The 23,146-nt window shown below is 37.9% G+C and overlaps 1 protein-coding gene across 11 annotated transcripts in view; it reads left to right on the forward strand.

Moving 5' to 3' along the window:
- LOC139689414 (metal cation symporter ZIP14-like) overlaps positions 1-23,146 on the forward strand; it is a 71,003-nt gene that overhangs the window by 21,142 nt on the left and 26,715 nt on the right. For all 11 annotated transcript variants that reach the window (XM_071586523.1, XM_071586518.1, XM_071586522.1 and 8 more), the window contains 4 exons: positions 1,696-1,876; positions 4,902-5,071; positions 9,708-9,833; positions 15,046-15,240. In XM_071586523.1, the coding sequence (XP_071442624.1) occupies positions 1,696-1,876; positions 4,902-5,071; positions 9,708-9,833; positions 15,046-15,240 (672 nt within the window). The remainder of the gene's footprint in view (positions 1-1,695; positions 1,877-4,901; positions 5,072-9,707; positions 9,834-15,045; positions 15,241-23,146) is intronic.

A 23,146-nucleotide genomic window follows, 5' to 3' on the forward strand; every position in this document is an offset into this window, starting at 1 on the left:
TTATGTACTTTTCACTTATGGTATGCTAAAGTACTCATGAGACAGGGAAGAGAATAAAACAGGGAAGATGGTTGAGGGAATGGAATGTTGAAGGTTTAACTGAGACCAAAAGAAAGGAGTATCAGCCACCTGAAGATACCAATATGAGCAAGGGCAAGTATGTGGGAACAGTGGAAGAAAAATGGGTACATACCGAAAAAGAGATGTGGATATATTGTAAGAGATTCAAACAAAACTAAACTGATGTGGGAAATTAAAAATGTGGGAGTGGTTTGATGATGGAGGACACAATGTGAGGATTTGGATAATTAAAATTATTATTCATGTATTTTCAAAAGAAATGTGTAGGAAATGGTGAAAGAGGCATGGGAAGAATTGTAGACAAGAATTTAATCTGGTAGAGAATTCATAAAATCAGTTAGGTTTGCCAATGATCAAGTTCTAGGTGGCTGGTCAGCCAAGGGGTTGCAAGCATTGCTGAATGTATTAGAAAGTGAGTGTGGTAACTATAGGATGATACTTAATATAAGCAAAACAAAGGTTGTGTTGTTTTTAGGAAAGAGGAATGTTTGCTTAAACATTAAAATAGCAGGTTGTCAGCTAGAGCAGGTAAAACTGTACCTTTCTCAGAGGTGTGCTGGACCAAAATGGTCAAAGATTGGGGGTAAATAAGAAGAATTGTGTTAGGCAAAGAAGCTTTCATAAGGAAGAGATAGTTATGACAGGGACGTTGAGTATGGATGTTAAGGAAAGGCTCATTAAAACTTTGATATGGAGTGTAGTTGCGTACAGCACGGAAACAAGCTCAGTGAAGCTGGATGATAGACATAGGTTGGTGGCTTTTGAATGGTGGGTGTGGAGAAGGATGGAGGAGGTGAAATAGTTAGAAAGGAAACAGATAGTTTGATGAGGTTTGTTGTAGAGAGGAGCATGTTAAGACCAGAGAATTAGGGTTAGGAATAGGAGAGAGATGTTGAACGGATTGATCAAAGGAAGTAACAGTTTTAGAAGAAGGGCTGGTTGTTATTTTGGATACCAGCCTTTTCTTTAGGAGAAGCCGAGAAGTTTATCATCATTCAGTCTGTCCATCCAGTACTTACCTTAAATGGTAGAATATGAATAATAATACATTGTAGAAACAGTAGGCATTCTATTAATAAGCTTGTGCCAATGACTCATTGTGCATTAACTCCTAAGCCTGATTTCCAAAACATGTTATTGTTTATTATAATTAATCCTCTGTGGTTTTTGGGATCCATATGTATAAAACGTTGCAAAGTTTCTTGTCACTCTTAGAGTTCATGGTAGCCCATCCAATCAGCAAGTTAAAATCCCTATTAAATCAAGATCGAATAATTGATATGCCCTGGGTTTTATGTTAATACAGCAGCTAGGGAAGTAATCATATGCTTGCATTTTTCCAGCAGTAGCAATTTATATCATTACCATTGTCATTTAAGTGTACAGTTACGAATGTAAAACCTATATTTTGTGTTATTGATTATAAATTTGATTGCTAGCAATGGACCTCATTGAATCTAACTAAAAATGCATATGTCCATCCCTTCTCTTCTGCTGTATTTTCAATTGACAGATATTTAGCTGATTCCCATGTGTTGGAAGTACCCTTCTTTGAGCCAAGTCTATGTGGATTGTGAAGTGATGTTGAGCTCTGAATTTTTATGACCTTTTCAGTCTTACTTGTCTGCTGAGAGCATTTTTGGGATCCTAAAAATTGATGAGGGGGCATTTAATGCCACATCATTAGACCTGGTCTGCCCCCTTCTCCTTCACCAAATGGAGAACTCGACCTGTAGCCATGATTTGAGAAGGAAGGAATTGAGAGAAGAGAAAAGGAAGCCCTCACAAAGTGAAGGTAATTTGGGTGCGGATGTCAAATTATTTGATCATCCATAATGCCACCATGGCCGACCCCGTTGGCGGCGGGGTAACGTCCTCGTCTGCCATTCCAAGGGTCGTGGGTTCGATTCCCGCCTGGGTGAATTTTCCTCCACCTAGGGCTTGGGTGTTTGTAAATGTGATCATTGTTATCGTTGTTAATAGTTCGATGTAAAGGCCAGAATGTGCTGTTTTCGGACTTATACTGAATAAATAAAATAAATAAATAAATAAATAAATAACAGCATTTAAATAATATTTATTTATTTAATATCACTTTTGTTAATTAGTTATAATCAATTTTTTTATCAATTCATATTATATTACTCCTAAGCAGTTGCCCATCATTTGAGGTAAAGTAATAATTTGAGTTTTCCCACCAGTGTTGGGTAAGAATATGAGTAATGGATACACTTTTGGTCGAGTTGCTCAAATGTATTGGACATATTGTGACATTTAAATAATACAATATCACAGCTTATTTGTAGAATCTGTTCCAAAATCATTACATGTAGGGTCTGTTCCAAAAAAAATAGAATAAATCTGGAAAAAAATTTATTTCAAATCAAAGTACAATTTACCAAAATTCTTTAAAATTGCACCCTTGTACATTGACATACCAATGCCAGCACCTCTGGCTGTCATATGCTTCCTGGAAGGCATAGATGGGAACCTCTGTCTGGCACCTTGTCGTAGCTTCTTGTGTTCCAAAATGGTTGCCTTTCAAGCTCCTTTCCATTGTTGGTAATTAAATGAAGTTTAGTGATGCCACATGGAGGCTGTGGTGTGGATGGCATGTGATGCCAGAAACCATTTTGTCACATGAGCACCCTTCTGATGCTCAGACAGCACCTTGGGGACCATCTTAGTGCACAACTTTCTCGTGGCTAAACCTTCGGTCTCTCAATTTTTGAACATTTTCATTGTGTAGTTGTTGATGGATGTCGACTGCATTGTTGATGGATGTCCAGGGCATTCCTCATCGTCAACCTCCTCTCTGCCCTCCCGGAACATCTTGTGCCAGTGGTCAACCATTCCTTGGGGCATTGCTTCATCTTTGTAAGCCTCCTTAGCCATGGGCATGGTCTCTGAACCTGATTTTCCAAGCTTAACACGAAATGCGCTTGTGTATTTTAGCTCCAAGGAACATGGCATTGTGAAATTGTGATGTGACCTTCAAATAGGGGTCCAGTCCAGCCGCAATTCATGCGTTGTAGCGGCCTGCAAACAAGTGATGTGTGTCGTGTGGCTTTCCCAAGACCTCTCACCACCTTTCCGGCCACAAATCGCCCACGCTCCGGCCATGCGCATTGGTGGGGAAAAATCATTCTGCTTATTTGTGGGGAAGATCCTGTACAGCATAACCTTGAGACTGCTCACTTTTGGTTTTAGTAAAATCAAAAAATCTGATTTTAGGTCATTCCAAAATTTCCAGTGCAACAAAAAGATTAGTAAAGACTTACATGGAATGCAGCAGTATGTGGGGAGAGAGTTTGTTGTGGAGGCTAGAATATGAGCTAGAGATGAAACTTTTGAGACGTGTATTTGGAGAGGGTTGAAAAAATAAGTTGGACAATGAGGAAGAATATAGATTTGATTATGAAAGGTGAGGAGAGGAATTTGCTAGCTGGACTTGAAAGATGGCTGTGTGCAGAGGAGGTATTGAGAGGGGCCTATCACAGTTGTGGACCTGAAGATTGGCTTGATGAGTGAGGGTTGAGTTCACCCAATGACAAGTTCAACTGTAGGGTGAAATTCACGCATCAGGGTAGGGGGGCCAGTTCCTTTCCCTGTGCCAGTTATGGCTTCCTAGGAAGATGCATGGGTACCTGAAAAGTCACGCAGCTTTAGTCTTGCTGAGGGTGCTCAAAGGCATCCCTGGGAATCAATCTAGTGCCCTCTGGTCAGTAGTCCCAACATTTTACCCCCTGGATTAACATGTCCCCATAGAAAGAGCGGTATTTAATAATAGAAGGGTTAATGTTAGGTAAATAGGAAAAAAGAATAGGCCTTATGGATGGTGTGACAGCAAGAAGATGGTGCAGAGAACTGCAGAAGGAAATAATATACACCAAACGAGGAATTCATGAGAAAGGTAGTGTCTAATAGTTGTAAAGGAATGCCCAATACCTAGCTTAATTGGTAGATTACCGTTGTTGAAGGTGATGTTACTTCAGGAAACTTGACTTCTTCCATATTGCCTTGTCCATACTGACTTATTTCACTTTCATCACATTCTTAAATTGTTTCAAACATGTTCTTCTGTTCCTGTACCTTAATATCTGTATTTCTTATCACTTCAACCATATTCCTCCATAGCAAACTGAAATTAGAATCAAGCTAAAAGTGAATGAGGAAAAGATGGAAAAGGGTAAATTTATATGTCCCTCTCATTATCAGGCAAATGCTGCTTAATCTTTGGAAGGCATTAGTACTGTGAGCTGTGCCAGTTAGTAGTCCTGTAGAAAGCAAAGCTGGTAAGCATTCTTTCTTAACTGAAGTTAGACTTCCCGGTGACATTCTTGCAGTTCCACAGCTGCCCCAGGTAGGGGCAGAGGTTGTCTATTAGGTACCTATTGGACAAATGTTAAAATTCCTATATGTATAGCATATTGCCATTGCTTCCTCAATTAACACAGTGTTTTACATGTTTGGTTATATATAATGAGGAGGAATTTTATTCATTGGGTATATTGACCATCATGATTTTGTAAATTTATAAGCTAATATGATATCCTATTTAGAGTGCTAGCTCACTTTTATAAAGGAGCAAAAGTTGAGCTGCTGAAGAATACATTGATAGCATATTGTTGCGGTAAACCTCTTTTAATATTATTAATAAATTATTATTATTTTCAACGCATGAAATTATGCAATGTTTATGTATTCCTTAGGAAGTTATTTTGAGAGCAATGAGCTGAAAAACCCTGTGTCTTCGCTATGTTACATTTTTTAATATTAGTGAAAATTTAAGCACATGCAATATTAATTGCTCTTTACAGTGTGGGGATATGGATTCCTTTTTGTTACATTGATAAGTCTTTGTTCACTGCTGGGAGTCAGCGTGCTGCCTTTCATGGGAAAGGATTTTTATAAGCAGCTTCTGACAGCATTGATTGGATTGGCAGTTGGGTCTCTCGCAGCCAGCTCTGTTTTCCACCTTATTCCTCAGGTCAGCTATAATTCATAAAGACCATAGCATTGTCAATTGCTTTTGGAAGTCGTTAAATTTTTGTAGTAAAAGGTATCTTTTTTAATATGCAGACTCGCTCAACAAACAGCTTAAACAAATGAATAATCTACCATTGTTCTTAACTCAGTAGATACCTAGAGTATTACATTCTAAAAGCTCTCTCTTTTCCCTAATTTTTTAATTTTACATTAAATATTCACTGTGTGCTATGCAATAAGAAGGTTGTATTACTGTAATATATGGAATATCTCTCCGTGAAAGAGCCGATGGAGGTATTATGCCTTGCTTTATATGGGTGGCAATGGTGTTCTCACTTGATGTTTATTTCTCTCCCCAAGATGAGGATGAAATTAGCTCTGATTTTGAGTCGCGTACAATAGCACTGGTTTTTAATGCATTACTTGCTCACAATACTTTTAGTGTGGCCATTCAGTCTTTTCAAGAGGTGCTCTGGGCCCCATATGTGGTATCTGTTCATGCCTATTTGGTGTAATTCTATGCTGTGGACCCTCATATAATTCACATATAAAGGAGAGACAGAGAATGTTTTAAGTTGCTGCCTGACGGAATTACTGTGTCATTGGTATGCTTATCACCGTATTACATGCCAATAAGTAGAATGATCAGTAAGTGAGGTTTTTTCAAACACTTCCAGAACTTTTTTATCTAAAAAAAATACTCCACTATCAAATAGAGTTAAAAATTTATTTGTTTATTTTACAAATTGATCAGGGTCCCCTTCAAAACACTCTCCTCCCCAACGTATATACTTATCCTAATTGTATTTCAACTTTTTGAAACAGGGCTGTAGTGCATCTCCTGGAATGCTTCTCCATCAAATTTTTCTTTATCTCTGAAATTGTGGGAAATCTTTTTCCTTGAGTAGGGTTTTTATTTGGGGGAGCAGGAAAAATTCGTATTAGGCCAGGTCTGGTAGGTAGGATGGGTGGGTGGAGAAGCATAGCGGTTTAGTATTTGGCTAAAAACTCTGAGAGTTCTGAGAGATAAATGAGCCGGCACGTTGCCGTGGTGAAAAAACCACTTGCCACTCCTCCGAAGTTCGGGTCGTTTTGCCAGATTCTCTCTCTTTGGTGTTCCATAACCCCCAGGTAGTACTCCGTGTTGACTGTCATGGTGTTAGTGATGCACAATACCCTTAGCATTGAAAAAACAATGAATATTGCCTTGATATTTGAGCGCCCTGGTAGAGCTTTTTTGGGGCACGGGGATGTTTCCCCAATCCATTGTGAAGATTGCACTTTTGTTTCAATTTCATATCCATAAACCCGTGACTCATCACCTTTATGGATCCTGGACAAGAAGGTTTCATCCTCTTCGGCTCAATCAAACAGTTCCTGACAGTACAATTCAATAATTTCAGTGTGTAAAAATCATTCGCCTTGACTGGGATTCAAACCCGGATCCTTTGATGTCCGGCTTAGTTCCAGCTAAGCCAATGATTTTCACCCCTGACATTGTTGTATTGTAATGCTCATTTAGCAAATACTCCATTTAAAGTAACTGTCATGGCATCTCCCTCAGTTTCTTGGAAGTTCCTGATATTGTTGAACTCGGCATTGTTTCTGGTCTGCTGTCATAAGGTGAGGCATGAGTTTGGTGACTCAATGTATCCACAATTTTCCAGTCTGGATTTAACAGCATGAACCAATTGAGATACCACACTCATCTGCAAGTTCCCCCGACAGTCAAATGTCAATTTGCAGGAGCAAGATCGTTCACTTTCTCGATATGGTGGTGGTCATCTGCCTACGTTGATGGTCTTTCCGAGTACTCATCATCTTCCACTGATTACTACCCCTTTTTGAACCGGGGAAACCACTCATAATATGCAGTACGTTTCATAGCATCCTCACCATACGCCTTGGTAATCAACTCAAAAGTTTCCGTTAAGGATTTGGAGAGTTTCATGCAGAATTTTACAGATTAATGCTGCTCCTTTGTTTCTGTGGATCTGGTTTTTTGCCACACTTCACAAACTCCCCTCCATATAAATGGCTGTGTCTAAGCAACAAAACGAGACATCAACAAAGTGGTTGAAAGTGCTTATTTAGGAATTTTCCATGGACACCGCCTCCAAGCGGGTTAAAAAATAACCAACTGGGAGTACTCTGTAAAAAATTTTGGAAATCTTTTAACAGACCTCGTATCTCTGGCTACTCGAAGCGTGTAAATCAGCCTTCGGGCTCATCAAAACTCATGTACAGTAGACTCTCAATTATCAGTGTTAATGGGTGCACAATGAAGCATGGATAATGGAAAAACGGTTAATCAAAATAGGATGAAAAATCGTCATGATATAAATGGATACGTACAGAAAAGCTCCTAAGGTGGAAATATAGATTTACAAGAGTGCAGAACTATTATCAAGTGAATATACATTTTCCTCAGAAAACTGAACCAAAAATGTAGTCGGGAAGAAGCAAATGACTGGTGAAGGATGGATCTGAAAAAAGGATCGCTAATGCAAATTCATACATGCCGTGCGACACAAATTAAATTAATGCATATTATATAGTTAATGACTTATTTTTCTCATAGTAAAACTATTTATTTGCTCGCCTTAAAGCAGAGTATGGTATTCTCTGAGGAATGAATGTGAGGGAAACTATAATGGAAAGGTTTGGATGACACAAAAATGTTTATATTCAAGTATTACGTACTATTGAGAACTTTTGATTTTGTGAAATTAAAAACTTTGAAGAAAGTAAAGTTTTTTCAAACGTGCATTGTTTTAAAAGTATATCTTCGTTTCAAAGTCTTTAATTATCTTTACAATGTGATATTAGTAAAATATTCATGTTGCTGGGAAGAGAGTTGCACGCAAAATTTGCAAAACAGATGTCACCCACAGATAATCAAGACTTGAGTCTTTATGTTGTGGGTTCCGATCAATTCATCTGCGTCTGGCTTGCGCAAAATACCTATGAAGGATTTCATGAAACAAAAGCCAAAGGAAGGCATTTGGGCTGGTAGGTCTCCACCGTACTTGGAGACCATGGGAACTCAGATTGCTCGCTGAAGTATTATCCCCAGCATGATAAAAGGCAGTATGGAGTACGTTGAATGATATGTGGCTTAAGTTCATTTTCATTCCGTGATTGTATAAGCATAAAACTAAGGAATGGATTTAGGACTCATGTATTCATATAATGCTGCGTAGTATGCTATTCCTTAATATGTGTAATAATCAAATACTCCTTGTGATTCATTTATGTGGGTTGTTCTATAAGTCATAAGGAAGAAATTGTGAAGTATTATTTTGTGTACATTTTTTTTTATTTTCAACCTTATTTCCTTTTAGTTTGGTACACGTTTTCCATTGCTTCTCCAACTTTTTAAGTCGCCCTCAAAGAAGGATTTCAGGAGGTCCTCTAGGTAGGCATCTGTTGATAATGATCTCCTCGTTCAATGTGAATCATTTTTTGCCAAGCCATATTTTCAAGTTTGGAAATAAGACAAAGTCACTGGGAGCCAAATCAGTTGAAAACAGTGGATTTTGTAATAATTCCAACTTTAATTCCATAACATTTTCCATGAAAACTACTTCTGGAAAGACTATACACCTGTGCACTGTCTTGATGGAAGATACTTTTATTCTTTGCTAAATGATGGCAGTTTTTCTTGATCTCATTGCTTCACTGATAAATAACAACGCATAATACTCACCATTTATTGTTTGTCCTTTTTGCAAGTAATCAATGTAGAGGATTCTGTGTTCAACCCAAACAACCATGGCCATCACCTTGTTGGCCAATTTCACTGACTTTGCCTTCTTTAGAGCTAGATCGCCTCCAGAAACCCATTGTTTTGAGTGTTCCTTTGTCTCTGGAGTTCAGTGGTGAACACTAATTCATGTTTTTTTCATAGTTGTGTGTCGGTGCATAGACTCATCGGGATTGTGACAGGAAAGCACCTAACCTGTTTTGAAATCAGCTGCATTTATTCTTTATAGACAAAAAGGTGGCAGCACCCATATTGCCAAGATATTTTGCAAACATTAATTCATTGATCCCTTAAAACCATATTGTGGAAATTGTCAATCATTTTGGATGAAATCACTTCCACAGGATGTCCCGAACATTGTTCAACATTTAGCTAACTGGTTAAAACCCTTGGCTGGAAATAGATGGATCCAGGATCTGGAAATCGATGGATCCAGGATCTGGAAATCGATGGATCCAGGATCTGGAAATTGATGGATCCAGGACCTGGAAATTGATGGATCCAGGATCTGGAAATTGATGGATCCAGGATCTGGGAATCGATGGATCCAGGACCTGGAAATTGATGGATCCAGGATCAAATCGTAGTCAGTGTGAATGATTTCCCCATTGTGAAATTTCTCATATAAGTGTGCATGTGGCTCTGCTAAAGCTAATCTTATGGAATTCCCTGCAATTTCTCTGAATACCGAGAGTACTTTGGGCACTTGAGAGGCCTGAGTGAATTGAACTCAGTTTATTAGTCAGTGGCTCAAGGGAATATAGTGACAGCAAAATGCTTCATTGTGACCCATGTTACCCACCATTGGTGTCACTCAAAAATAATTTAAATGCTATCATAATTAATTTCACCAACCGGTGTCCTCTTACAGGCCTTTAATCTTGCTAACTCAGATGGACATCACAATTATCTAAGAATATCCCTGATGATGTGGGGTGGCATTTGGGTCTTCTTCATGACGGAAAGGATAATGAAAATTATTAATGATGCGAGGCAGGTGAGTTGATGCATTTTTTGGCTAACTAATGTTAGTGTTCTGCCTTCCAAGGTTCTTTCTGTTGTATTTTCAGTTGTTTTCTTAAAAATAGTGCTATGGTGGCTTTAGGCAGTAAATATTAACTTAGAAACCATGATCATGCTTGGAATACATGGTTTGCTTGGAGTAATCTGATTTGAAAGTTCCTTTAAGAAAAATTTCTTTTAGCCTGCAAACTGCAGGACAGTAAAACCTCACTTTTATGCTTCCAAGGCATTCACTATTGCCTCAGTTCATGCCATTTTTGAGACTAGAAATTTCTAATTAGGGGTAGACCCTATATTTTTGGGTCATAAAGTAAAAAAATTTTAAGCAAAAGAGGAAAGAATCCAATGTTGGATTAAGTCATTTATTGATGCATGTCATTATAGCCTTATCATCACATCTTGCATTACCTAAAAATTGAGTATTTTCAGGCGTGATGTGGTGGAATTGGAGCATAATAAAGAAAATATGGCAATAATTTTCCTCTAGATAAGTTTAATAACCCAGTTTTGATGTATGACATCATCTGTATTACACCTGAAGATGATGTAATGCATCGACCGGGTCGTTCTATGAAATTTATCTCGTAGAAAACTGTTACCATCTTTTCTTTATTCCTTCAATGGAACAGACCCAAGTTCTCTCTTTTATTATTATTATTATTATTATTATTATTATTATTATTATTAAAAATACAGTTGTGCTGATAGACAGTGTCAGGTGGCAAACAAGTCCCAAATAATGACAAAAGATAAGAGATAAAATCAGACTTCAAAACACAAATCTCTTTAACAAAACAAGTGAATCCCCATCTCATTTACATCCATCAATCAGCAAGAAAAAAAGATAAATTAAAAAAAATTAAGCTATTACATATAATACAATACACCACACATCAATCAAATTATTACATATATTCCTTACATCTTTTCTTAAAAGTATACACTCTGTTGGGAAAGGGCTCGAATATTTTTGCAGGTAAGGTGTTCCAATCAACAATTGTTTTGTTTAGAAAAGAAAATTTTTTTTATTTGTTCTCTGTGCCCAGCATTTTACCTTAAATTTGTGATCATTTCTCCCTATAAAATTTGGGTTCCCCTCCTCTTTCCCAAGATCTTCCCGAGCTTTCTCCCCCTTCAGAATGCGGAACATTCCACAAAGTCTGCTTACTTTCCTTCTAGTTTGTAGAGGTGCCCAGCTCAGCATTTCTAGCATGTCAGACACACTCTCCATCCTCCTATGCTTCCTCAGTACATATCAGGCAGCCTTTCTTTGTAGCTTTTGCAGTTTTTTGATATGACCTTCTTCATGAGGGTCCCATACAAGAGAAGCGTACTCTAAAATTGGTCTTACGCCTTCTCCTTGGTTGCTCTAATGCTCCCTTTGAGGTTTCTCATCACCCAATGAAGAGTTTTGAAAGCTTTCTTAAAGATGTGCTCCACATTTAGCCCCCACCCTAAGTCCTTAGTTAAATATACACCTAAGTATTTGCAAGTATCACTTCTAGGAATGGCATTTTCTGAGAATTTATATTACCTATTGTTTCCATTTACCTTGTTACTAAAAGTGATGGATTTGCATTTGCTAACATTAATATCCATCCCATTTTTTGTCACCCAATCTGCCATTTTATTAATATCCCTTTGAAGTATGTCACGGTCTCTGTCATTTTCGGCTTTCTGTAGATAATACAGCCGTCTGCAAAAAGTCTTATCTGAGGATTAATATTTACTGGGAGGTCATTTATATAGATTAAAAACAAGAGCGGTCGATTCAGTAGAGAAGCTGAAGAGGTAGCCGAGAAAAAGGAGGATACGCATGCATCCAAGAAATATGTAGCATGGGTAACTGAGTAGTATGACGAGCATATGAGCATTTTTATTCAAAGTTTGCCCTCTCTCTTTGATCATTTTTGTCTTCACCAAGCTTTGAACTGTGGATCCTCAACTATGTAGCAGGACTTGCAAGGAAAAGATTCAATTCAAGGAAAATTCAAAGTAAAGAGCAGATCGAGATGGTGCGGGGGCTAACGTACTGGCTTCCTACCCAGAGGCCACGGGTTCATATCCCGGCGGTGTTGAATAATTTTCAGAGGTATCTCGATCCCTACTTGAAGTGCCTTGTGGAGAGCTCTTTGAGTTAGTACGCCGTCCGTCGGATGGGATGTTAAACTGTGGACCCCTTGGTGCCTTTCGTAAAGAGTAGGCTAATGCCAATGCCAGGTTTCTCTCCACCCTTCATCCTTTCCTGTCAATCCTCTATAGTGCAAATGACCTCAGTTGTCGGTCACCTCCCCTAAATACTACTATTACTCTAAGTAAAGAGAACTTTAAAATAAAGTAAAAAATATGAGTCTTGCACTTTATTTTCTCATCGCAAGGTTATTTGAAATTCTCTCAGATGAGGCAGTATTTTTTAATTATCTGTTTCAATCACAATAAACATTTCATGTTATTTTCTACCTTGGGTAGTGATGGCACATAAGTTATATTTTTTGAAGACTTAGTTCATCCTTTCCTCTCGAAAATGTAAAATAGGGGCCTCACTGTCGTTTATCATTTGATAGATGATAGCAGTGGTCATTTTCTTATATGGTGATGAAGGGCATTATGTGGGCAGTTCAATAAGTGCCTGTGTTTGATGACAAAGGGCATTCCGGAGGGAAGTTTATGTTATCATCGTGTGCTGCCATCTATCCAACGACGGTGAAACAAATTTCAGGCTGATTTAAAGGTTAGTTTGGACTTGGCAGCCATTCGAGTAAGACTTGTTTCATGATTTTCGCTAAGATGGAAAAAGAGCAGTATCGTTCGGTAATTCGCTTTTTGTTTTTGGATGGGAAGAAGTGCGAGGAGATAAAAGCAAAGTTGGATGCTGTTTATGGGGACACTTCGCCATCTATGACCACAGTTAGATATTGGTTCAACGAATTTAAACGGGGACGAACATCTGTTTTTGATGAGGAGCGACCAGGACGCCCGGCAGACGTGGTTACCGAGGTAATCATTCAAAAAGTCCACGCCATGATTCTCGCTGATTGATGAACGAAAGTGTGCGAAGTAGCAGAGGCTGTGGGTGTGTTGACTGGAATGGCAATTAATATTTTACATGATAAGTTGGCGATGAAAAAATTGTCGGCCCAATGGGTGCCGCGATTGCTCACGGTGGACAACAAGCTTATCCGGCTGTCAACTTCGAAGTAGTGTTTGTAGCAATTTAAGCGAGATCCAAAGGTGTTTTTGCATCAAGTTATCACTGTTCATGAAACCTGGATTCATCATTACACACCAGAAACTAAGCAACAATCAAAACAATGGATTTCTCCCGGTGAATCTGCCCCAAAGAAGGCGAAGATGGTCTGTTCGGCCGGAAAGGTCATGGCGATGGTTTTTTGGGATGCAAATGGTGTCATCCTCATGGATTTTTTAGAAAAAGGAAAAACGATCACTGGGAAATACTACAGTGAGTTATTGGACCGCTTTGACAAAAAAGTGAAGGAGACACGGCCGCAGTTGGCCAAAAAGAAGGTGCTGTTTCACCACGATAACGCACCAGCACATTCATCCGTAGTTGTCACTGCCAAACTGCATGAACTACATCATGAATTGCTGCCGCACCCCCCGTATTCACCCGATCTGGCTCCCTGGGGTTTTTTCTTATTCCCTGACATGAAGAAATGGCTCGTGGGAAAAAAATTTAGCTCAAACGAGGAAGTTATCACCAGAGACAGAGGCGTAATTTTGAGAGTTCAACAAATCCTATTTTTTGGAGGGGTTAAAAAAATGGCCGGAACGTCGGGAGAAGTGTATCTTTCTAAAAGGGGAATATGTTGAAATATAAGAAAAATGATTTTGAAGAAATGGTTTCTTCATTTCTAGCACGGGTACTTATTGAGCCGCCCTCATAATTACACTCATCACTTGCTAGACAAATATTGCAAAAGTTGAGCAACTTTTTGAAAATGTAAAAAGAGTAAAAGGGATCAATTGCAATTTTTTTCTACATCATATCTTTAGTTTAAGGAAAGTAGAGGCTTGCCTCAAGTTATTAAAATTTGCTGAATCAATTATGTGTATAATAAATTCATTTTCTCTGTCAATGTCAATAAAGAAAAACTATTTTTGTTAATTTCCAAGGAAACTTGCATCATAGTTTGTGAGATGGCATAGTTGATTGCCTGGGATGTCAATGCAGTGAGGATGGTTCTCACGTTGCGAAACAGTGGCGAGAGCAACCTAATTTTAAAGTTTAAAATCAGCGTGTGATGATACCTTTATTCATTCAAAATCAAACATTGGATGCAGTCTGCTGAAAGTAGTAGGTTATAATGATGTGCTTTTAATGTGAGCATGTTTGTAAATATTCCATTTTTCTTAACATAGTGCTTCAATTCATTCAAAAAATTTATGGGTTTGTGTCACTTAAATTCTGAAATGCTAATTTTTATGGGGTTGCATTAGGGAAAGGATTAACTTGTTTTTAATTTGCCAGTGTAGCAAAATGTGAATTTCCATTAAGGAATTGAAAGAGTTAAATATTGGTGATGATTTTCAATTTTCTTTGTAATGAATTGAAGAGAAATGATATTTAACAAAACCTGGATGGCTAGAATAAAAATATCAAAGTGAAAATCACATAAGTTGAATATCATTTCTCTCCAATATGGAGAATTTCTGCGTAGCTAAGTGTGAAATTATGCGTTTAGCAATGAATAGACTCTGAGATGATTGGTGCTTCATGGAGGAGGCATTCACCAGAATCAAGTGTTTTGTTAAGCATTGAAATGGGATAAATTAAGTAAAATGATGCAATGTTAGGTGATTTTAGTTATTGTACAACTATGGCTTATTAATACACTTGATGGTATGGTGAAATTATTTTAGGTGGAACTGTGTTGTAATACATTCTTTGTATGTTAAATATAAGGCATCCCAATGTTGATTTAGTTTGACTTACTTTCTGTTGTGAGTCATATAAATGATTTGTGTGTTTCCTTTAATTTTAAAAGAATGCTAAATCCTAGTCTAAAGAACCAAACAATTAAAAAATTAATTTCATTTTAGTGTTTTATGCCGTGAGGTTATTTTTGATGAATTACTGAGTATTAAGAAGTACTATTGTAAGTGCATAATGTTTTAATCCGTGCACTTTTGTAGTAACATACACTTTTCCCTAACATGAATTATAGAAAAAAGTCAGCTGTGAAAAGGTGCCCAGTCCCATGCCAACTGGGTCAAGTCAAACAAATAGCTCACATCAGTTGCAAAAGACTTATGAAAATGAGCCTTTGCAGCAATCGCATGATATGTGTGTGATTTCAGCACCTGGAGCTATATATGAATACCAGGAGCAAGCAATCAAAGCATCATTTGGTCATCAAGAGGTAAATATATTATTGTAATGGCTAAAATTTGCATTTATTTTAAATTTTTAAGATATGAAAGGTCTCATAAAACCCAATAGTTTCATTGTATGGCTACTTTTCAAAAACCTATTGTGATTTTAAAGTGTTGAAGAATTTTAAAGAAATGTTATGTAAAACCATATGCCAAATAGCCAGAAGAATTCACTTATTTTTATGATTAGTGAAATTGGTGTTAGAAGTAGTTGGATGAGTCCAGGGTCGTAGGTATGGCTTCACTTTAAATATCATAGTAGATTAAATGTTAAGAATTTGGCATACTAGTGAAATTAATCAATTCCTTTTGATCTATAATTTTTCTATTTCATTCAGTGATCAGTATTACACATGCATCTTCCTGCTGTCGCTGAAGTCTCTTTTGAAGGAGAAATGTCAATCATTTATGTTCCCATCAATTCCATTTCTTAGCAGGAAAATTGTTTCGCCAACTCTTCAGAACAAGTTTACACTGAGCTGGAGAAAATGATGATTGTTTTAGCCTTTTGCTAAATTACAATGAAAATGTCTAAATTTTCAGGAAACATGATACAGTCAAACTTGTTTATTGTGAATTCATAAGGCTGTGGAAATATTTTTCTTGTTTTGTTTACCATATTACAGAATTTATTCTCACCCATACTACTTATGCCTAAAAATAGCTTTACTATGATATTTCTACATCTCCTATACCCTATTAAAATTAACTTTGGGGGTGAATGTCAGTTAATACTGACTGACGAGTCAGGCCTGCTCAAAAGGCATGTTCTCTGTGGGAGAGGAAGCCATCTTGTGAATGGGAGAGCATGTGATAGTGATGCCAAATGGATTATGCGACTATGAACAAAATATAAGTGCAATCTATGTGAATGTGTGCAGTAACCTTAGAATGTTTTAATGTTTCATTAATACCTTTAAAACTGGCATATCAAATTGTTAACATGTTTGTATAATTTTTACTTGGACAGGAAATTACTGTCAAATATTATAACTTACGTACTTAAAATGTAGGATAAACTTCATAAATATATGAGATACTGAAATATTGAATATCTGCCCACACGGTATGACATCAAGCTCCTATGTTGAACCCATAAGACCTGAAACCATAGGTTGGACCTTACCTACCCATCTTGAGATTCAACAGAATTTATAATATGCTGATATTATGGAAACTTTGTGACAATATGCTAACAAATGTATGCACCCTTCAAATCTTTAAACTGTATGAAACTTCTTTTGATGGCGAGGTCATCCAAGTGATTTCCAAATGTTTCAATGAAGGGCAAGGCAAATATTTATTGATGAGCAATTTAACATATTCATTTAGCGTATATAATAATTTTTCTGCCGGTTTTGCAAAAACCTAGTCCTCATTGGAATCAGCATTGCTATCATCTAAAAGTTTCAGCAGTACTCTTTTGAACTACACCTACTGAATTAATAGGCCATAAAAGAATTCTCTTTTCAAAAGAATGGGCCATAAAAGAAGAAGAAAAGGAGCCGTAATAATTATGTTTCCAAGAAAAATGGTAATATTATGTGAAAATGTTTTTCCAATTATCTATGAAGGGCTAAGTTTTCATTTTTCCACAAAAAAATTTCAGTTTTGAATGAGATTATCTGAATATATATTAATCCATTCTGAAGTATCTAAACTCGGTTTGAGTTAGAAAATGGTGATGGGCACACTAGTCACCATAGCTTTTTGGGAGTGATATGTTTGCCACGAAGGCTCGAGAAGGACTGTGGATCCTGCTCAGGAACACCTTTGCTCCTCTCTTCAGATTAATTCCTTCCATCTCCCATTTTAGAGCACTCTCTCTCCTTGCCCCACCTTCACTCACAGAGATAAATCGAATGAGGGTCCTTGGTAAAATAATGTCAATGGCCAAAGTAGGCGAACACACAAAGATGATGTACTAAACATCATTATGCACACATGCCTTAAAACAAGCATGACTTTGTCATATACCAGTAATCTGTTCATCATGCATACATATTCATGTATACCTGATTTAGTATTGTGATGGTTTAAAATATACTGTAATGTATTTTCTTACAGTTTTTTGGAATTGTATGTCACAACTTCCTATTCATCTTCCCATGAAAATTTGTCATTCCTTCTGCCTCTCCATCTGGTGTCATAGGCCCTGAAGCATTAAAACCACTTCATACTAGGTATTTATTTATGTGCTGTTCTTTGGGCTCATCATCTTTGTCATTGTTTTCTGGATCTGGCTCATCCAGGGTAGGGCAGTGAGAATCTTCACAAACCACCACGTTGTCATTCAAAACAAATCCTATTTCTCAGCTATGGATGTTGCTGCTCCTCCTAACTATGTGCAGTTCCATTTTCCTTCTCAATACAGATGCCACGCATGGAAAAACCCCTTCTGAGGAAGCCCGAGAATTGAAGCACTTCCCACCTTCTCTAATACTGGCTCAAGTTTTTCTACAGCTTGGAAATTCACATGATGGATGGAATATATTCAGTTATCTGAATTTTCAGAGTTGCATCATCTCTTGATTGTGTGGCTGTCAGGAGATGGGTCATGAGCTTAATTCTACAATAATGTTGTATGCATGCAGTGACACATTGAGCCATTCCCCCCTCCCCTCAATGGTGACACTTGTTGTGTTGCTTGGAAAGCAAACAAGTTTCACATTGCTCAGTTGGAGATCTGGAAATCACATGACACTGTCCAAGAACAGTAAACCTTTTCACTTATCCCAGGATTTCAGTGATTCATCCATCAGTCTCGCTATGTTCTTGTAGCTTTTTATTACTGCACTACATCACTGGTGAAGACTCTCTTACACTAATTAAGTAGTGCAGTAGACTTTGAGGCCATGTCAAGTGATGGTAGAGTGCTATCCTCTACATCATCATTGCATCATACTTAGTCAATGCGTGCTGGATGATTTGGACATGACTCTGCTTTCCTTATTTCTTTGGTAGATGGCCATTTGGGTCCCCCAAATTTCAAATTTGCCTTAGATAGGTTTTCCATGTCAACTATAGAAATACTCTTGCTTCTCACGGAATCACGCAAATACACCCCCACTGCCTTGAGGCATAGTTTTCACGTGCCATTGTGCTTAGTATTACATTACTGTGGTTTAATAGTTACACTAATTTTTTAAGGCTCTAAACATTTCTTCTAGGTGCCATATTTACCATTTTCCACAAATTCCACTATGGACAAGTTTGACTGTAAAATTATTTTTTATAGAATATCCAAAATATTACACTTTCTTGACACTGTTCGAATAAAATTTTCCTAATTATTAAGTATTTTAGTTTTAATTACTTTCATAATTTTTCTTAATTTTTGTGACATGTTTAAAATAATAGTGTAGCCAGTATCTTAAGGATTCTATATTTGTTGTTTTGCTGTAATAGGTTATAATGCTTGTGTGTTCTATAGCTCTTTAGAATTAGAGTGATAAAATCATTCAACATTTTTCCTTTTAATTCCCTGTGACTGTTCAACGGCAGCCAGGGAACCATGGAGCAAGTCTATCTTTAGTGTGATCATCTATCTATAAAGGACGTCATTATTTACTTTTTGCAAAATATTTCATTTCAGGTTGGTTAATGAACTTACCCGGTAAAATTTTCATTGATTTCCCACCAATCTTTCCAGTAATAATTTTTAGCCTTTGGCAGTGTTGTATTTGATCTGTGGATTCCATGGACCCCTTGTCAGAGAGGATAATGTTTTCTGCTTGAATATAGGTATAATTCATGGGAAGTCAAATGGTTGACTCTTACCTACATAGAAGCAAAATAATTTCCATGCTAAAAGAATTCGTACTTTCCCACTGACTTTATTTTAAGATGCTGTGTGTTTCACTGACTTGCGGTGTCATCGGGTACAATTTTCGGTTGCTTGCAGCAGTTGAATATGTGCGCTCAAGACAGGGGGAGGGGGTGGCTATGTAGGTGCGAGAGGGGGGGTGGAAAGTTAAAGGTGGGAGTCCGGGTTATTTGGGTAAGGGAAGGGAAAAAGCGATGTTGCAGTAGCTATGATGTGACATGGGGTTGGGTAGGGTCAAGGGCATGGGAAGGGTAGGGGCGAACAGGTACGTTGAACAGTTGGATTTGTTTTCCCTCGAGGTGAGTTTTTGGAATGAAAGTATAATTGTGACAAAACTCGTATGTTAAAATTAAGTCTGTGTTAAAGTGCTAAATCTTTTAATATGGATATCGTACTCTTCCACAAAGTGCAGCCTGAAACTGTACAAAATAATTTGTTTATGAATGGATGGTACAAACTGAACTGGTCACCTGTATGGAAATAAAAGGAATTTGTAATGCACATGAAGGTTTTCCTTGTGATGGTCATTCTACTTGCGTAATGTCTCCTCGCTAGGATTTATCCCTATGTGGAACCATTAAGCCATCAAAACAAATTCAAGAGTGATGAACAATGCAATCATGCCTAGTGTACTCAACTTCCAATTTTGATTCTTAAATTTGAGGTACATAAGATTTATCTTTGTAGGAGAAGATTGGCTGCGGCTTCCATGGACCTGATTTGCTTTCCATCAGTCTTAATTATGACTGTAATTGAAAATAGCTGGCAAAACAAGATATGCTATGGTTAAAAAATGGGCGGAACACTGCTTTGAAACTGAAATAAAGTAATTATGATTTGGGTGTTAGAAATTTTTTCTTGTGAAAAAATACCAGAAATGATTGGTGATTTATTCACTACTTTTACTGTCTCCAATATATTCTTACTTGAGAGAAATTTGCATATAAACAATATCAGTATGAATTGGGGCTGAATTTTTTAACATAATAAGAGTGTATGTATATATGTGTATGTGTGTATATATACATACACATATATACATGTAAACCATACACACAGTAATCAACCCGAAGGTCGGTTTGGCAGGTGATGGTAGAGTTCACCCAGTACTAAGCCCGACAGCATGTGAAATTCACACATCAGGGCAGGGGGGCCCGTTCCTTTCCCTGTGCCGGTTATGGTTTCCCAAGAAGACCTGGTCCCCGAAAAATCACATAGCTTGGGTGGAGCTGCAGGTGCCCAGAGTGCCTTGCCCAGGAATGAATCCATTTCAGACTCCACCATCACCTTTCTTGACACAGACACCTCACTTCACAATAATAATTTCACCACTTCAGTAAACATCAAAGCCACTAACCATCAGCAATACCTACACCACACCAGTTGTCATCCTCAACACACCAAACGCTCGATTCCCAACTCTTTCTGTATCCATGGACACCGAATTGGCAACACCACAGCCACTCTCAACAAATACCTCGACAATCTACGCCTTGCACTCCACAAACGCGGTTAACTAGAAAAGCTCCTACAAAATAAAACCCACCACTTCACCTGACCACACACACCTCATAAAAAGAAGCCCACATCTGACGCAGGACTCAACCTTTGTACCACCTATTTCCCCAGATCACACAGACTGAAAACCTTTCTTGAAGAACTGTTTCCTATTTAACACAACAGCGACCTCATCCTTACTACCCATATCCACCCATACCCATCTCTTGCATACAGATGACCCACCAATCTCCAAAACCTTCTGAGATCCACCAACCCTTTGGTGCCCAGCCCCTGACAAATTTCCTGATATTTCCCCTACTTGCAACTGCCCCTGATGTAAAACATGTCTACTCATCAGATCTGCTCCCCTCATCCCCTAATAGCCCCCTCACCTTGTTCCCACACTAATTGCCTCTCAAAAAACATTATCTCTTGTCATGCAAACAATGCACTTCATTTTACATTGGCGAATGCATTACCGCCTTATCCATTCAAATGAACAATCACCAGTACTCCTGCAATTCAGCTTCATTCTCTTCTCTTCCTATCCCTTCACACGCAAATTCCCACAACCTTTCATTCGACCAGTGTGTTGCTCTTACCATCCTAGAATCCCTACCCGATTCAGCCACCAATATAGAGGTGAGAACTCGAGGTTCTTGGCTTGTGGCGGAGCAATGTGTTTTCCTTTGTTGTTACGTGTGCATACATAGGTTTGTTTCAGCATCTTCTTCCAGAAGAGACCCATTTCATCACAATTAAAAACTTGTTGCAGCAGGTTAACCTTAGAATCTTGAAGGTTCATGAAGTTCTCTGCTGCTCTTGGAGCTTGCTTCGTCACCATGCCTCACAGTGTTGTGAAAGATGGTTCTTCTCTTAAACTTCTCAAACCGCAGACAGCTTCCCTCACACACTTCTTTGGCCTTTGATGATCCTGGAATCTTCTTAACGAGTTAGGCATAAAATTAATTTTGCCTTCTCACAAATGATATTCTTGTTAATGATGTCACATAGAAATTTCACATTATTTTTTCTCATTTCTCATAGAAAATGTCACATAGCTATTTGTTTATTCATACAAGTAGCAATCTTTCAACATTGTTGAGAAGGTGCAACCCTTGTGTAAATATTCTTGTCACTCCCTTTCATGCACCTAGCTCCTTAAATTTGTCCATCTACTTGAGGATAGTGCAAATCACTGTTGTAGACCGATTGTATGCTCATGCTATATCAGCCATGCTCACCCCTAGTTCTTGCTTTTCATCTCCACTGTTAAGTTTGTTATTTAATGCCTGTCTTCTCTTGGCTCATATTTTGGGGATATTTTTAAAACTATGCTCAAGATATTATTTAACCTTGGACAAAAAAGTCACGTAATATGCCTGAGCACAAGTTTGGAAAAATGTGTAATCACTAGCAACCCTACAGTGCTCGTGGAATGTGTGCGAGAGACAAACTGAAGTGGCAGGGGTGAAATCATTCGGGGAATACCCCTATCCTCATCGTTCGTTATGCAAAAAGTCTCTCATGAAGTGAGTCATTTTTTGTAAATATTTTTTCTTGTTATGCAAATAACTCACTATGTGAGATGCTCGTTAAGCTCTTTTCCACTGTATATGCAATAGGTGAAAAGGAAATCCCTGTCTTACCTAACATTTTCCATCTCAACTCCACATTCGCTATCTACACCAGTGCAGTCTGAGGTATGTACTGGTTCTGGATAAGTGATCTACCTAGTCATAAATTTTGTAAATTATTCATTAATGAGGGCTGGTAAACTCTGTTGATTTCATTCTCCAAATCGAATTAGAAAACAAATGCCTAGTGATTTGGTCTTTTCCAAAAATAAGCAGAATAAATCCAGGGAAAAAATTTATTGCTGAAAAAAGTATAAATTACTGCAATTATTTTCATAATAGCTCCATTGAGAACCAACACCCTGATTCCAGTGCCTCTGCCAGTTGTATAACGCTTCCTGGAAGTCATCGATGGGAACCTTGTTTAGGCATCTCATCATGGATTCTTGGACGTTATCCAGCATTCCAAAATGGTTACCTGGATGGATCACTGCTAAATTGACTGGTTCTGCCTTTATTTCTATTGATAACATTGACAAACACCTGTTTAACGTCCTCTACCCTTCTCCCCAGTTTCCTATTCATTGCTATAGCTACCCCACATTGAACCTCCACCTTTCTAGTATATATTGCTCTGCAGCTATTGTTTCAATAATATCTACTATAATTCCATCTCACTTTGTGTTGACTAAGCATGCCTATATTGCCTTTCTCCATCTCTTATTTGATTGGTTCCCACCTCCATGTCTTCAGCATCTTGCTAATATAGTATTCCAAGCCCCTGTTTTAATGGTGGCTTTCCTCATCTGTGTCTTCTTTTCTGCTGCCATTCACTTAAGGACTTCTCGTGATGATGTGGGCCTTGCCTCTTCCACTGTCAGGCACAGCTGTTGGCCCTGTGGGCTATGTTATATGTTATATCCAATTCTTGGGATAAATAATTGAGGTAGTTACTCATTGTTTTCTTTAACAGTATTTTGAACCATCACT

Source organism: Hetaerina americana, unplaced genomic scaffold (genome assembly GCF_022747635.1).
Source record: "Hetaerina americana unplaced genomic scaffold, ioHetAmer1.1.p SCAF_23, whole genome shotgun sequence".
Classification (NCBI taxonomy): Eukaryota; Metazoa; Arthropoda; class Insecta; order Odonata; family Calopterygidae; genus Hetaerina; species Hetaerina americana.